Raw genomic sequence first — 14,132 nt, 5'->3', positions numbered from 1 at the left:
TAGTTAATTGAATTTAACCCTTTCCGTACCAAGCATCTGAGTGTGTTAACTCTCCTTGTGCTCAGCGCCTTGTTTAATCCTCTCAGGACCAAGTTTGTGTTACAGCAATATGCTTAACTCTATCATTACTAAGAGGCAGCAGTGCATTTAACTCCCTCAGTGCTAAGCCTATGTCCCAGTTGCATGTTTAACTCTTTCAGTACCTGCTCTCTATGAGGTGGTGTGTTTAACTCCCTCCATGCTCAGCACCACCTTTTAAAACACTCAGGAGTAGGCCTAAGCAGCTGCAAAATGTTTAATCTTAATGTTTAGATAGCACCCTGGCATCACGGTTAACCCCCCTCAATGCCAAGTTCATATTATGGCGATTCATTTAACAACAATAACTTACATTTATGTAGCACCTTTTAACATAGCAAAACATCCCAAGACACTTCACAGGAGCATTATCAAACAATATTTGACAGCCAATCGTGTAATGAGAGTAGGACAGGTGAGCAAAGTCTTGATCAAAGAGGTAAGTTTTAAGGCTTGTCTTAAAGGATGAGAGAGGTAGGGAGAGGTGGTCAGGTTTAGGAAGGGAAGGGAACAGAACTTCAGGCCTAGGCAGCTGAAGACATGGCTACCATTAGTGGAGCAAAGGAAATTGGGATGTAGAAGAGGCCAGAATTGGAGAAGCATAGAGATCTTTGAGGGTTGTAGGGCTGGAGTCCTCTTCGGTTTACACCATGTAGCACTGTTATGTTTAATCCTCTCAGTTGTGTGCACATGGTGTGGATCTACATTTAACCCTCTCAGAACCAAGCCCATGCCCCAGTAGCCTATGTGTGCCTATGCTACCCGGGTGTGTATTGGTGAGGCATTTGGCATAACCATGTTGCCCTCCAACATGAGCAATGCGCCGTTCCATCTAGAACCTGTTGTACAGATCCCACGAAGGACTGCAATCATTTCTGCTTTCTTAGACCCCCTTTTTAACTCTTAACTTGAGCTCTTCTGCTAATACTCTTAACCTAGCCTTGGTTAATTGTTGTAAATCGCTCCGGGATAAATCTTCCCTTTCCAGAAAAGTCTTAGCAATTGTCAAAGCCATTCTGCTTTTCAATCAGTGTTGTAAAATTCACCGTGGAAATCTTATAAACCTTAACCTCAGCAAGTATCAGAACTTTGTCTGTGGATTTGAGACTCTAGGATGTGCCCCAAATTTATGTTATGATCCTTGGCCAGACCCCATGGTGTGGGGGGAGATCCAGTTAGGGACCAACAATGTTTATTTAAGGTAAATAAAGTTCGAGACTCAAGACGCTTACTAAATGAATAAGGCCACAAAATTCCATGGGTTTTGAACAAATAAAAATAAATTTTACTATAAAAGTTCAGAAAGATGAAACAATTTACAGTATCTATCTTATACTCTAACGTTCAAGGTAAGTAGGAGGTACATTTGAATTATCAGGCAAAATGTGGTTGGACACACCACACAATAGTTGACAGATGAGACCAAAATAGATTCCATGGATTTCTCAGCAACCCACCCAGATGCTTGTCACATTGTGAGCCAACCAATCTCACTGAAACTTTGTTTCCCTCATGAAGGCCGAGGATCAGCCCTGCGCAAAACCACTGAACTGAGCAAGTGCGGCCATTTCTTGGCTGGTGTATACGCAGAAGCCCAATGCTCGTCGGGAACCAGAGTTCCCGACTTCCAAATTTCAAACCAAGGTATGTATCTGAACTTCTTAACAAGAGTGAGATAGTTGTAGTCAGTCAGGGTTTTTTTTTTCATTGTGGGCATGTTACAAATCAGTAAGCAAACCAAGATTAATTTGATATTAATTTACAAGTACAAACTTCATACCAATGGCAGTTCATTTTAGATTTTTTAGCACGGTTGGTATGCTGCCAATTTATATTACACCTCTATTTCTACCTGTGAATGGAATGGAAGGCAGTGCCTCTCTCTGTGGCCTTGACCCTCCCTATCACTGTAATCTTCTCCAGCGCTACAACTGCCCGAGATCTCTGCACTCCCCCAATTCTGGACCCTTGTACATCCCTGATTTTGTTTACCCTACTACACGTGGTCATACCTTCAATTGTCTAGGTTCCCAGCTCTGAAATCCCTCCCTAAACCTCTGCATCTTGCTATGATCTGCTTAAAACCTACCCCTTTGACCAAGCTATTGGTTATTTGTCTGAATGTCCCTTTTGGCTTGGTAAATTTTTGTTGGGTAATGCCCCTGTGAAGCACCTTCGGATGTTTTACTGCATTAAAAGTGCTATATGAATGCAAGTTGTTTTTGTAAATGAATATTTACAGTAGAGTCCAATTTACTTATTAACCTATGTTGCCTTCAAATTTCAATGTTTTGTTTGTTAAAGAAATACTGCCAAGTGATTTCCTTTAAAGGAAAATTCCCCATCTATTCTGATGTAGCTCGCTCTCTCTCCCAAAAGGTCACTCATCTCCCTGGGTATAAACAAGTTTTCATTCAGCCTTGGCCTGTTAATTATTTTCCACAGCTCCAATCAATGAAATTGCAGAGAAACGGAGCAGGGTGTGTCTGAAGAGAAATTTTACTTTCTCAAAAAAAAAGTAGTGTCAGCCATGGCTTACTGGGTAACACGCTCTGCTCTCAGTCAGAAGGTTCACGCCCCACTCCAGAGGTTTGAGCCCAAAACATAGGCTGACATTCCAGTGCTGCACTGCTGGAGGGACTGCCTTTTTGGTGTGGTGTTAAACTGAGGCCGCTTGGATGTGAGAGATTTTGTGGCAGGTATTTAATTGAGAGCAGAGTGTGGCAACTGTTTATTCCTCAGCCAATATCACGAAAAAAAGATTACCTGGTCATTATCAGATTATTGTTTGTGGGATCTGCTGTGCACAAATTTGCTGCTGTGTTTGCTACATTGCAACACTTGTCTACACTTCAAATTTACCTCGGCTGTGGAGTGCTTATTGGGACATTGTGAAAGGCGAAAGTTTTTTTTTTGCAAGCTATCAATTTCTATTTAATGAAGTTGTGGCAGAGTTTGATTGCGCTTTGTTCAGTGTGAAGCCAGAGTTGACAAATCCAGGCAGTGGGCCTCAGTCCAAACAAACAGACTCGACAGGCTTGACCCTATTAACTGCTTGACCTTTCACCCCATGCTCAGTCACCCATTCACTGGGTAGAAGTGACTGGGTTGGTTTTCCTTTGAACACAAAGCTTACCAGGGTCTCGCGGTTAGGTTTGTTTATCCAGTCCGTGAGAGGAGCCTGCCCATCTGTTTCCTCCAGAGGCCCACAGGTCAGGGCTGGCCTAACAGGGCATGTAACCCCATGCTGCGTAAATCACAGGCTGTGGAGCCTCTGGGCTTATGCTGCGCTGCTCACGGGCTCTGAGAAACACTTGCCTTTCCTTCCCTATCCTAGGACAACAATGCACCCTGCTCCCAGTTTCCTATCTTTTCCGACATGGAGGAAGGAGCTTTCTCAGAAACTTGACCCTTGCAGCAGCTTTTTTTGTTGTTTTCTTTCATAGGATGTGGGTGTCACTGACAAGGTCAGCATTTGCTGCCCATCCCTAATTGCCCTTGAACTGCGTAGCTTGCGAGGCCATTTCGGAGGGCAGTTTAAGAGACAGCCACATTGCTGTGGTTCTGGAATCACATGTAGGCCAGCCTGGGTAAAGATGGCAAGTTTCCCTCCGATGGGTTTTTACGACAATTCGCGCTGGTTTCATGGTCACCATGACTGAGACTAACTTTTGATTCCAGATTTTTTTTTTAAAAAAATAATTAATTAGATTTAAATTCCACCAGCTGCCATCTGAACCCATGTCGCCAGCATATTCGCCTTTGGATTGCCAGCTCGGTGACATTACCACTGTGCCGCCCTGGAGCCTGTACTTTACAAAGACTGCAATACTTGCGTTTGAATAGCGCCCTTCACATCCCCAGCACGTCCCAAAGCAATTCACAGTCAATGAAGTGCTTTTGAAGGGTGACCACTGTTGTAATGTGGAAAACATGGCAGCCAATTTACACACAGCAAGATCCCACAAGCATCAATATTTTGATGGCCAGACAATCTGCTTTTTTGGGTGATATTTGGGTAGGGCCAGGACACAATTCTCCGGCTCTGCAAAATGCATCATGAGGTCTCATACATCTACCTGGGGTGGGGAGGGGGTGGGGGGAAGAGTGGGCCTCGGTTTAATGTATTGTTGGATCGATGGCACCTTTGACAGTGTAACACTCCCTCGGTAGTGCACAGGAGTGTCCACCTGAATTATGAGCTCAAATTGTGAGTGTGCTGCCACTGAGCTGAAGCTGACATCTTTCAAAGGAAATCCTGCGTATTACTTGACAATTGGGCAGGATAACAGGAACCAGAGGTCATAAATACATGGCAAAGAAGCAATAGTTGGAGCAGGCATCAGGAGGAATTCTGTGCTAAGGGTGAGAAAAGTCTGAATCAGCTCTTGGGGGGATGCAGAGTTCAGAGGCTTTCTGAACACAAACTGGACTGAGATTGTGTTTGACCTGTGTTCGTGTTGTCATTTAATGAATGGCGTTGTAATTTGAAGATAAATTTATGAGGACTGTTTAGCCAAGAAGGCACTGTTTAAAACAAAGAGTCTTGCCATCCAACATTCCAGTCGGTCCTCCTTAGGGCTGCAGTTAATTGGTCATGCCCGATTTGCATGCTGGCCAGGGCCTTGGGGCACTGTTGAAGCTGCTTCTGCAAATGATATGCCAGTAGAGTAAGGTTACTAGCTGGACGGGCGTCAGTGGGCACCAGCCTGGATTATGACTTTGCAGTGGGGTTTGAACCCATGACCTTCTGACTCTGAGGTGAAAGTGCTCTCCACTGCACTATGGTTAAATGAGCGGTACGCTGAAAATTCACATGATGGTGGGTCAGCTGTTGGACATTAAGGCTAATGTTCCCAGTGCTGTCTGAGGGCAGGCTGATGATCCGATTTGGAGCTAGTGTCAGCTGTGGCTCAGTGGGTAGCACTCTCAGCTGTGCCTGAAGGTTATAGGTTCAAATCTCAAAGACCTTGAGCTCAAAAATCTAATTGACCCCCACCCCAGTGCAGTACCTGAGGAAGTGCTGCACTGTCAGAGGTGCCATCTTTCAGATGAGACATTAAATCAAGGTCTCTTATGTCTGCCCTCTCACGTGAACATAAAATATCCCACAGCGCTATTCCAAAGGAGAAGAGTGATGGCATTCTCCTCGTGTGTGGCCAATATTTATCCTCAGCTAACATCACTAAAACAGCTGACCTGCTCGTTGCTTTTTTGGGGAGCTTGCTGTGCACAAATTGGCATCTACCTTTTCTACATCACAGCAGTAACTACACTTCAAAAGCATTTCATTGGCTCTAAAGCACTTTGGGACATCCTGTGGTTTTGACAGACACTATATGGCTTTAATTTCTATACGATGTTTCCATGCAGCAACCCAAGATATCTCCAGTCAGCTTCTAAGAAACATCATTTCAGCTTGGAACTTAATCCATGCTGAGGAATCAACGTTCCAAGATTGGGAGGGTTGGGGGGTGGAAGTCATGGACTGGGTGTGGGGTGGCGCCTGTAGCTGTTCTAAGGGTGCAGGGAATGTTATACGAAAGGCTGCTGGTTGTTTTGTTAAATGTTCACCCCTCCTCCTCACCAAGGAATTAGACCCTTCCCTCAAGCTCAGGAACAACAGCCTCTAACATCAAACACCGAATCACATTAATTGTCTCACAGCCAGGGTTAGGTAAAGAGCTAAGGCAAATAGCAAACTAATCCAGGTGCCGTTTTGTACAATGAACAGGTACTGTGGCACACTTTGGGTAACTAATGCAGTGGCTATGTGGTTTGACTGGTGATCAGAGGCCTTCAAGGGTAGCCCTGATTTTAATGTTACCACAATTTTTAGTCTGTGAGTGGTATCTGTTGGAAAAGTATTGAAAAGTTTTCAACATTTTTCAGGTTTCAACATTTCAGGTCTCTTCTGAGTTCTGATCCTCTTCCTCGCTGGTTGGGTCTGACTGACTGGAAACTCTCTACAACTTCCCCATCCGGGCCTAAAAGCCTGGTCTCAATATTGCCATGAGGCCATGGTGTGTGTATGTTTATTTAGAACCCAGCTGGCTATGAGCTGGTAGCCTTACGGCCAAAAAGGATAGTGGGTGAAAATCAGAACCAGTCAGCTCCTGGGCCAGGTATGTCACTCGTGCAATTTTAACAGCCCACAAGATCAAGTTAAAATCATCCCGTGTGTGGATCTTCTGGATGTCCTATCTACACACAGAGCAAAATTTGGAAATAGAACTGAGTAAGAGGAAGCCATTTGTCCTCATGCAATATGTCAACCTCAACGTCAGCCGTGTTCCCTGTGCTAGTTCCAGTGAACATCAGTTTGTGTTTCTATGGGTGCAGTTGGTGTCTCTGCTTGTCCTCTCTATTGCTCAGTTTATACACAAAAACTTGCATTTATAAAGCACCTTTAATACAGTAAAATTTCAAAAGGTACATCGCAGAAGTGTAATCAGACAACATTTGATACGAATAAGCCATATAAGGAGACCTTGGGACATGTGACCAAATCCTTGACAACAGATGTAAAATAGGCAGGCTTGCATTTATATATCACCTTTCACAACCGCCAGTTGTCTCAAAGCGCTTTACAGCCAATGAAGTACTTGCGAAGAGTAGCCACTTGTAATGTAGGAAATGCGGCAGCCAGTTTGGTAACAGCAAGCTCCCAAAAACAGCAATGTGATGGTGACCGGTTAATCTTGTTTTGTGCCATGTTGCTTGAGGGATAAATGTTGGCCAGGACACTGGGGATAACTCCCCTGCTCTACTTCAGGGTACTGGGATCTTTTAAGTCCATCTGAAAAGGAAGACAGGGCATTGGTTCAACATCTCATCGAAAGATGGAACCTCTGACAGTGCAGCACTCCCTCAGTACTGCACTGCAGTGTCAGCCTTGTTTTTTTCTACTGAAGCCTTGGAGTGATATAGATAGGTGATAGATAAATAGGATATAGACAGGGTGAGTGAGTGAGTTGTGGGGTGATGTGAACTTGTCCACTTGGCAAGAATAATAGAAAAAGCAGCCTACTATTTAAATGGAAAGAGATTGCAGAGCTTGGTGATTCAGAGGGATCTAGGTGTCCTGATACATGAATCACAAGAAGTTCGCATGCAGGTACAGCAAGTGATTAGGAAGGCAAATGGAATGATGTTTATTGCAAGGAGGATGGAATATAAAGTACGGAAGTTTTACTGCAGCTGTACAGGGCCTTGGTGAGATCACATCTGGAGTAGTGTGTCCAGTTTTGGTCTCCTTATTTGAAAAAGGATATAATTGCATTAGAAACAGTTCAGAGCCGGTTCACTCCACTCATTCATGGGATGAAGGGCTTATCTTATGAAGAAAGGTTGGGCCTATACCTGTTGCAGTTTGGAAGAATAAGAGGTGATCTTACTGAAACATATAAGATCCTGAGGGGACTTGATAGGGTGGATACCGGGAGGATGTTTCCTCTTGTGGGGGAGGCTAGAACTAGGGGACACAGTTTAAGAATAAGAGGTCTCCCTTTTAATACTGAGATGGGGACAACCTTTTTCTCTCAGAGGATCATTAGTCTATGGAATTCTCTTCCCCAGAAAGCAGGGGAGGATGGGTCATTTAACTTATTCAAGGCTGAGTTAGATAGAGTTTTGTTAGACAAGGGAGTCGAGGGTTATGGGGAGCAGACAGGAAGGTGGAATTGAGACTACAGTCAGATCAGCCATGATATTATCGAATGGTGGAGCAGACTCGTGTGGCTAAATGGCCTCAGTCCTATGTTCCTATGGGACTTGAACCCACAACCTTCTGACTCAGAGACAAGAGTGCTGCCAACCAAGGCACGCTAGGTTTTAAGGAGCGTCTTAATGGTGGAAAGGCAAAGAGTTTAGAGAAGGATTTCCAGAGCTTGGGACCTACGTGGCTAAAGACATGGCTGGCAATGGCAGGGCAAAGGAAGTGGGGAGGTGGGCAAATAGACATCAAAAACACACAGTTCGTGGAGGTTTGGTCTGGGGGAGGTTACAGAAATGGCGAGGGGTGAGAACATGGAGGGAATTGAACATAAGGTTGAGAGTTTTTAAATTGTGGTGTTGCTGGAATCATGGCCGAGGAGCAGAAGGTGTCGGGGAGACGGGACTCGAGTTAGGATGTTGAGCAGCAGTGATTTGTATGAGCTGCAGTTTATGGAAGTGAATTCACCTGCAAAGGCTCTGAGTGAACACCACCTCTTGAATTACCTGTTTTGTGCAGGGGCGGCCTCCGGGAGAGCCTGTGCCAGTTTGCAAGCTTAGTCCCAATGTTCAAGTGGAGCAAGCCTGCCATTAGAACTCAAATAACATCTGTTAAAGTGTAATAATCCTGACTGGAGGTGGCTCTGGCCTGCTCAATGAGCCATTCCGATCCAGCGTGCTTTGCCTTCCAATTTTTTCAAAAGTTGTTTTAACTAATTTAAACATCCGTGCTCCTGGCTCTACCTCAGTATTTGATTTAATTTCAAAAGTTAAGGAAAGTTCAGGGTTGGCAGGGCAGGGAGTGACAAGGGTCCATTGAGAAGTGGTTTCTGACAGGGTCTCGGCAACCAATGATGACCAAGCCAGGAGATCTGTGTCTGCCATAGTATTAAGAAAATAAACTCAAGTACAAAATGGAGAAGTTGAGGATCAGTGGGATGCAGTCCTTTATGCAGCTCACTGAGATGACACTGCGCTGTTCCCGGAGCTCTCAGACACTTCCTGTCCTGATGCGCTAATGCATGCTTAACTTGGCAGATGTGTAGACCACAACTTGTGGCAGCTCTGAGCACTGCACTGTCAACGACGAATGAAAACTCGCTGACCTTTCCCAATTCAATCGAAAACAGAACAAACCTGCATTTTTATAGTGCCTTTTGTGACCTCGGGACATCCCAAAGTGCTTTAAAGCCAATTACATATTTTTGAAGTCAAGTCACTGTTATAGCATAAGAAATGTCTCAGGACGTTTTTGCTACATTCAAGACACTATCTAAATGCAAATTGTTAGTTGAGTGATAAATGTTTGCCTGGATACAGGTGAAAATTTCCCTGTTTTACACTGGCTAACACATGCTGTGCCTGTCCTGGGGGTGTTTAATAGGACAATATAGTGGGAGCTTTACTCTGTATCTAACCTGGTGCTGTACCTACCCTGGGAATGTTTGATGGGACAGTGTAGCGGGAGCTTTACTTTGTACCTAACCCTGTGCTGTACCTGTACTGGGGTGTTTGATGGGACAGTGCAGAGGAAGCTTTATTCTGTATCTAATCTGGTGCTGTACCTGCCCTGGAGATGTTTGGGTGAGACAGTTTAGAGGGAGAGCTATTCTGTATCTAACCTGTGCAATTAAAGGACATTTTGCAGCAGCCAAAGAGTTGGGTGGATGAGGGCAGGAGGAGCAGGAATACGTGACAAGCTACTAAGTGTAAAGTGCAGCAAGAAAGGGAAGTTACCTCAGATTATGGGTGAGTGAGAGAGATATACATGGAGGATCTTTAACACTTGCCTCTTGCAAGGTCCTACGTTTGGTGTTTAGCGAATGGAAGTTTCTAGCTCCTATTTCCTTGGACTCATTTTTCAGTGGAGTGCAGCTGAGAGGGCTCCTACCTGGGTTAATAATCTGCCAACCTCGTGCACTTGAGTTCAGGCTGACGGACTGGGCCCCACTCTGTTACACCTCAGTGAGCAGCAGCTATGCAGTTCAAAGTGCTCATTTAGGAAGCTTGCTCTGTAATGGGAGCAGCGGGGAGGGGGTGAAATATGTGTGGAGCAGGACAAAGGCGCCTCTCCCTGACTTGACGTGGGCTGATGGAGGAGCAATGCATGAGATTAGATGGCAGACCGTATTGCTCGGGGAACTGAGTGTGGTAGCAGAGGGATGGGGAAAACCATGCAGCAACAGCGCCTTACAGTAAAGAGCCTTTCTGAGAGTACAGACACTGCAAAATGTACACAGCAACTAGTCAAGGCTTCGTTTGCAGCACCTCCCAAACCCACAACCTCTACCGCCTAAATAAACAAGGACAAAAGATCCACTGTCCTAATTAAAGGGACTAATTGAAAAGCTGAAAAGATCCATTGCGGGCACGATGGGCCGAATGGCCTCCTGTGCCTTAGGACTCTATGATCCTACCTCAGAGTATCTGACTCCTCTCTGTTGGTTTAATTAATTTGGGAGGATCAGAGAATCATGCATCACAGAGAGAGCGCATTTGGCCCATTGTGCCTCTGCTAATTCTTTGAATGTGCTATGCAATTGGTTTCACTGCCTCGCTCTTTCCTCATAGGCCTGCTTTTTTTTCCCCCCTTTTTCATGCATTTATCCAATTTCCACCTGAGGGTTACTGTTCAATCTGCTTCCACCACCCTTTCAGGCAGTGCATTCCAGGTTATAACAACTCCGTGTGAAAGAAAGAAATTCTCCATATCTTCCTTCTGGCTCTTTTTGCCAATTATGCCAATGACCTTGGGATGTCCCTCAGCACTGTACAACCAATGAAATACCTTTGAAGTATTGCTGAAAAGTGTCACATATTGCAGAAGCTTTTCATCTTACACTCATCAGGACAAATGCAAGAATGCCAAATTTTAAACAATCTCAACAATTTATACTACAGGAGAAAAGGATGCTGAATTGGTTGGCAAGTTGACTGTTTGGCCAAGGCATTGCCATGGAGGAAGCAATGGGGAACTATAGGCTCCCCAAGCTCCCGGGTAATTCAAAAAATGCGCAAGGCTTGAACATATTCTCTTTGTTTGCAGAGAACGGGTTCCTGCATGTGAATGTATATCACTTCTAGCAAGCGTAAATGACCCATGTTATGAGCTCGACTGGATTACCTTAAATGGGTGGATTGTGTAGCTATTAGCTCACTTGGGATTGTTCAGCAAGTGTTGCCCAATTGTGGAATCACATCAGCCCTGGTGCTACACTGGGTACGTAGGCCATATGTCCCACAGATTGGCTGATCTAATCAAACAGCATGTGCCTTTGGTTGTTCGTGATATGCAGAGCACAGACCATGCCAAATCAGCCCGCACTTGCAAAACTCAAAGCAAAATGTCTGTTAGATTGATTCCGTGATTGGGCAGCACTTGCTGAACAATCCTGAGTGTGCTAATTGCTACACTAACGACCAATTTAAGATCATCAGTCGAGCTCACAGTGTGGCTTGCCGGAAGTGACATACATTCACACACGGGGACCTGTTCTCTGCAAACAAAATGAACATGTTCAAGCCTTGTGCCTTTTTTGAATTACTGGGGAGCCTGTAGTTCCCCATTGCTTTCTCCATGGCAATTCCTCGGCCAATCAGAGTTGTCTTGCCAGTCAATCATCACCTTTTTATCCTGTAGTATAAACTGCAGTGATTGTTTGAAATTTGGCATTCTTGTGTTTGTCCTGATGAGTGCAAGATGAAAAGCTTCAGCAACATGTCTCTCTTTTCAGCAATATTCAGGTTCTGTACTACCAAGCGACTGTTTACCTTTCAAGTTTGGTCACTGTTGTAATTTGGGAAACTCAGGAGCCAATTTACGGACACCAAGTTTCCACAAATAGCAATGTGATAAGCACCAGATAATCTGCTTTAGCGATGTTGGTTGAGGGATAAATATTGGCCATACACCAGGGATAACTCCCTTGCTCTTCTTTATATAATACCATAGGACCTTTAATATTCACCTGAGAGGGCAGAAAGGGCCACAGTTAACAGCCCATCCAAAAGACAGTACCTCTGACAGTGCAGTATTCCCTTGGTACTGCATTAGGAGTGTTGACCTGAATTACATGCTCAAATCTCTTGAAGCCTTAACCTTTAGAGGTGAGAGTGCTATCATGTCAAAGAAACTAAAGCTAAAATTCCAACTAAATGAATCAAAAAGGAGAGTTGAGCTATAACTGAAGGAATGTATTTTAAGCCCTGAAAGACAAGTAATATTTGCCAGTGTCACCAACAGGCAGACAGAGAAGCCATTTTAGTTTGCTCTTAGTGACCTCTAGCTAGATAAGGAATTCAATCAGAGCAGAGTGGAGTTTAGTGCAGGGAGGCTCTGGTTAATTGTCCCCTACTTTGTTAGAGGGTCTGCTCATAAAGCATCCTGAAAGAAATAGAAACTAAGAAAAAGTGACAAAAATAAGCAATAGAGGGACAAGAGAATTCAAGATGCATTTCTTCACGTTCTGCAGCTGCCGCTGATTGGATTGATCGTCACCTTCGACCAACACACTCTGACCTTTGCACAACCAATGTCTGGCCTAGTCGGGAGCGAGTTGTAACCCAGGCTGCTAGAGGTGAGGAAATGGCAGGTTTGCAAGGCTGTGTGTGGATACGTTTAAGAGGTTATTGGTTCAAGTCCTCATTTCTGAGAGTTGAACAGTTAATCCAGACTGACATACAGGTGCAGTACTGAGGGAGTGCTGTCGGAAGTGCCAATATTAAACTGAGGCCCTGTCTACCCTCTCAAATCGATGTAAAATACCCCAAGGCCCCCTTCATTGAAGAACAGGTGTCCTGGCTGAAAATTATCCCCTGACCAACATTACTAAAAACAGATTATTTGGTATTTTTGACGTTTCTGGGATCTTGCTGTATGCAATTTGGTGTCACGTTTCCTACATTACAACAGTAAATACGCTTTGAAAGGGCTTCATTGGCTGTAAAGTGCTTTGGGACATCCTGAGGTTAAGAATGGTGCTATATAAATGGAAGTCTTTCTTAGATCAATGTACTTCATTCAGTATTGGATAAAAACTATGAACTGGCTCAATACGCTGTAATGGGTGTTAGATATATCAGGAAAAAATGACCATTTCAAGAGTAGGAATGTTTGTTACTGTTAAAGTTGAATGGAGTTGTGATTGCACATGAGCTAATGAGAGTAGACGGCAGTGTTTCCAGCTAATGGAGCTTTTCCTATGTTTTGTCCCTGGATTTCCGGTTGCACATCAGGAATAATCGAGAGCCTGAAAATCTCTAGGTTGTTCCGTGCATTAGAGGTGGTTCAAAGGAGGTTTACTAGATTGATACCTGGAGTGAGTGGGTTGTCTTATGAGGAAAGGTTGGACAGGCTGGGCTTGGAGTTTAGAAGAGTGAGGGGTGATTTGATTGAAGTATACAAGATCCTGAACGACCTTGACAAGGAGGACGTTGAAAGGATGTTTCCTTTTGTGGGTGAGTCCGGAACTAGGGGGGCACTATTTTAAAATTAGGGGTCGTCCTTTTAGGACAGAGATTAGGAGAATATTTTTCTCTGAGGGTTGTGCGACTTTGGAACTCTCTGCCTCAGAAGGTGTTGGAAGTGGGGTCATTGAACATTTTTAAAGTCGAGGTAGATAGATTCTTATTAGGCAAGGGAATCAAGGGGTTAGATGGGAATGTGGAAATCAAAACACAAGAAGATCAGCCATGATCTTATTGAATGGCGGAGCAGGCTCGAGGGGCCGAATGGACTACTCCTGTTCCTATTTCTTATGTTCTTATGTTTGATGTTCTAATACCTGCTCTTTAGGTGCTGACCACTGCCTCTGGCAATCACGCCCCCTTTTCCCGTTTGGCACTCCAAGGCACAGATATCTCCAGGGTCAAATCTAAAACCCTATCAACAAAGGCTTAGCTAGGAGGTGTGTCTGTGCACAGTCATATTCCCCAATTCCCCTCCTAAGGGTGCTGCCACTCGGTCCTCCCCCTAAAGGAGATGAAGGTGGCACAGTGCCTGTAGGTCAGGTGTGGCTCAGTGGTAACACGCTTGCACCTTGAATCTGAAGGGCTTGGGTTCAAGCCCCATCCAGAGACTTGAGCCCATAATCCAGGCTGACATTCCCAGTGCAACACTAAGTGGGTGCTGCACTGTTGCAGGAGCTGTCTTCCAAATGTAATGCCAAACCAAGGCCTGCTCGTAGTGGATGTGGAAGAAATTGCTACGATACTTCAACGAAGAACAAGAGAGTTTTCCTCACTGTCTTGGCCAATATTTAGCCCCCAGACAGCATCACTAAAAGATCTGGCCATTTTCACATTGATGTTTATGGGACCTTGTTGTGCACAAATTGGCTGCC

General features: G+C 44.6%; 1 protein-coding gene across 1 annotated transcript in view; it reads left to right on the top strand.

The window, feature by feature from the left end:
- Window positions 1-14,132, top strand: part of LOC144693318 (pleckstrin homology domain-containing family G member 3-like) — a 201,215-nt gene that overhangs the window by 58,171 nt on the left and 128,912 nt on the right. Inside the window, exon 3 of the mRNA XM_078563111.1 lies at window positions 12,264-12,368. Within this exon, the coding sequence (XP_078419237.1) occupies window positions 12,264-12,368 (105 nt within the window). The remainder of the gene's footprint in view (window positions 1-12,263; window positions 12,369-14,132) is intronic.

This window comes from Cetorhinus maximus, chromosome 18 (assembly GCF_964194155.1).
Source record: "Cetorhinus maximus chromosome 18, sCetMax3.hap1.1, whole genome shotgun sequence".
Classification (NCBI taxonomy): Eukaryota; Metazoa; Chordata; class Chondrichthyes; order Lamniformes; family Cetorhinidae; genus Cetorhinus; species Cetorhinus maximus.
The sequence above is the reverse complement of the archived record's forward strand: the minus strand, read 5'-3'. Positions and strand labels throughout refer to the sequence as shown.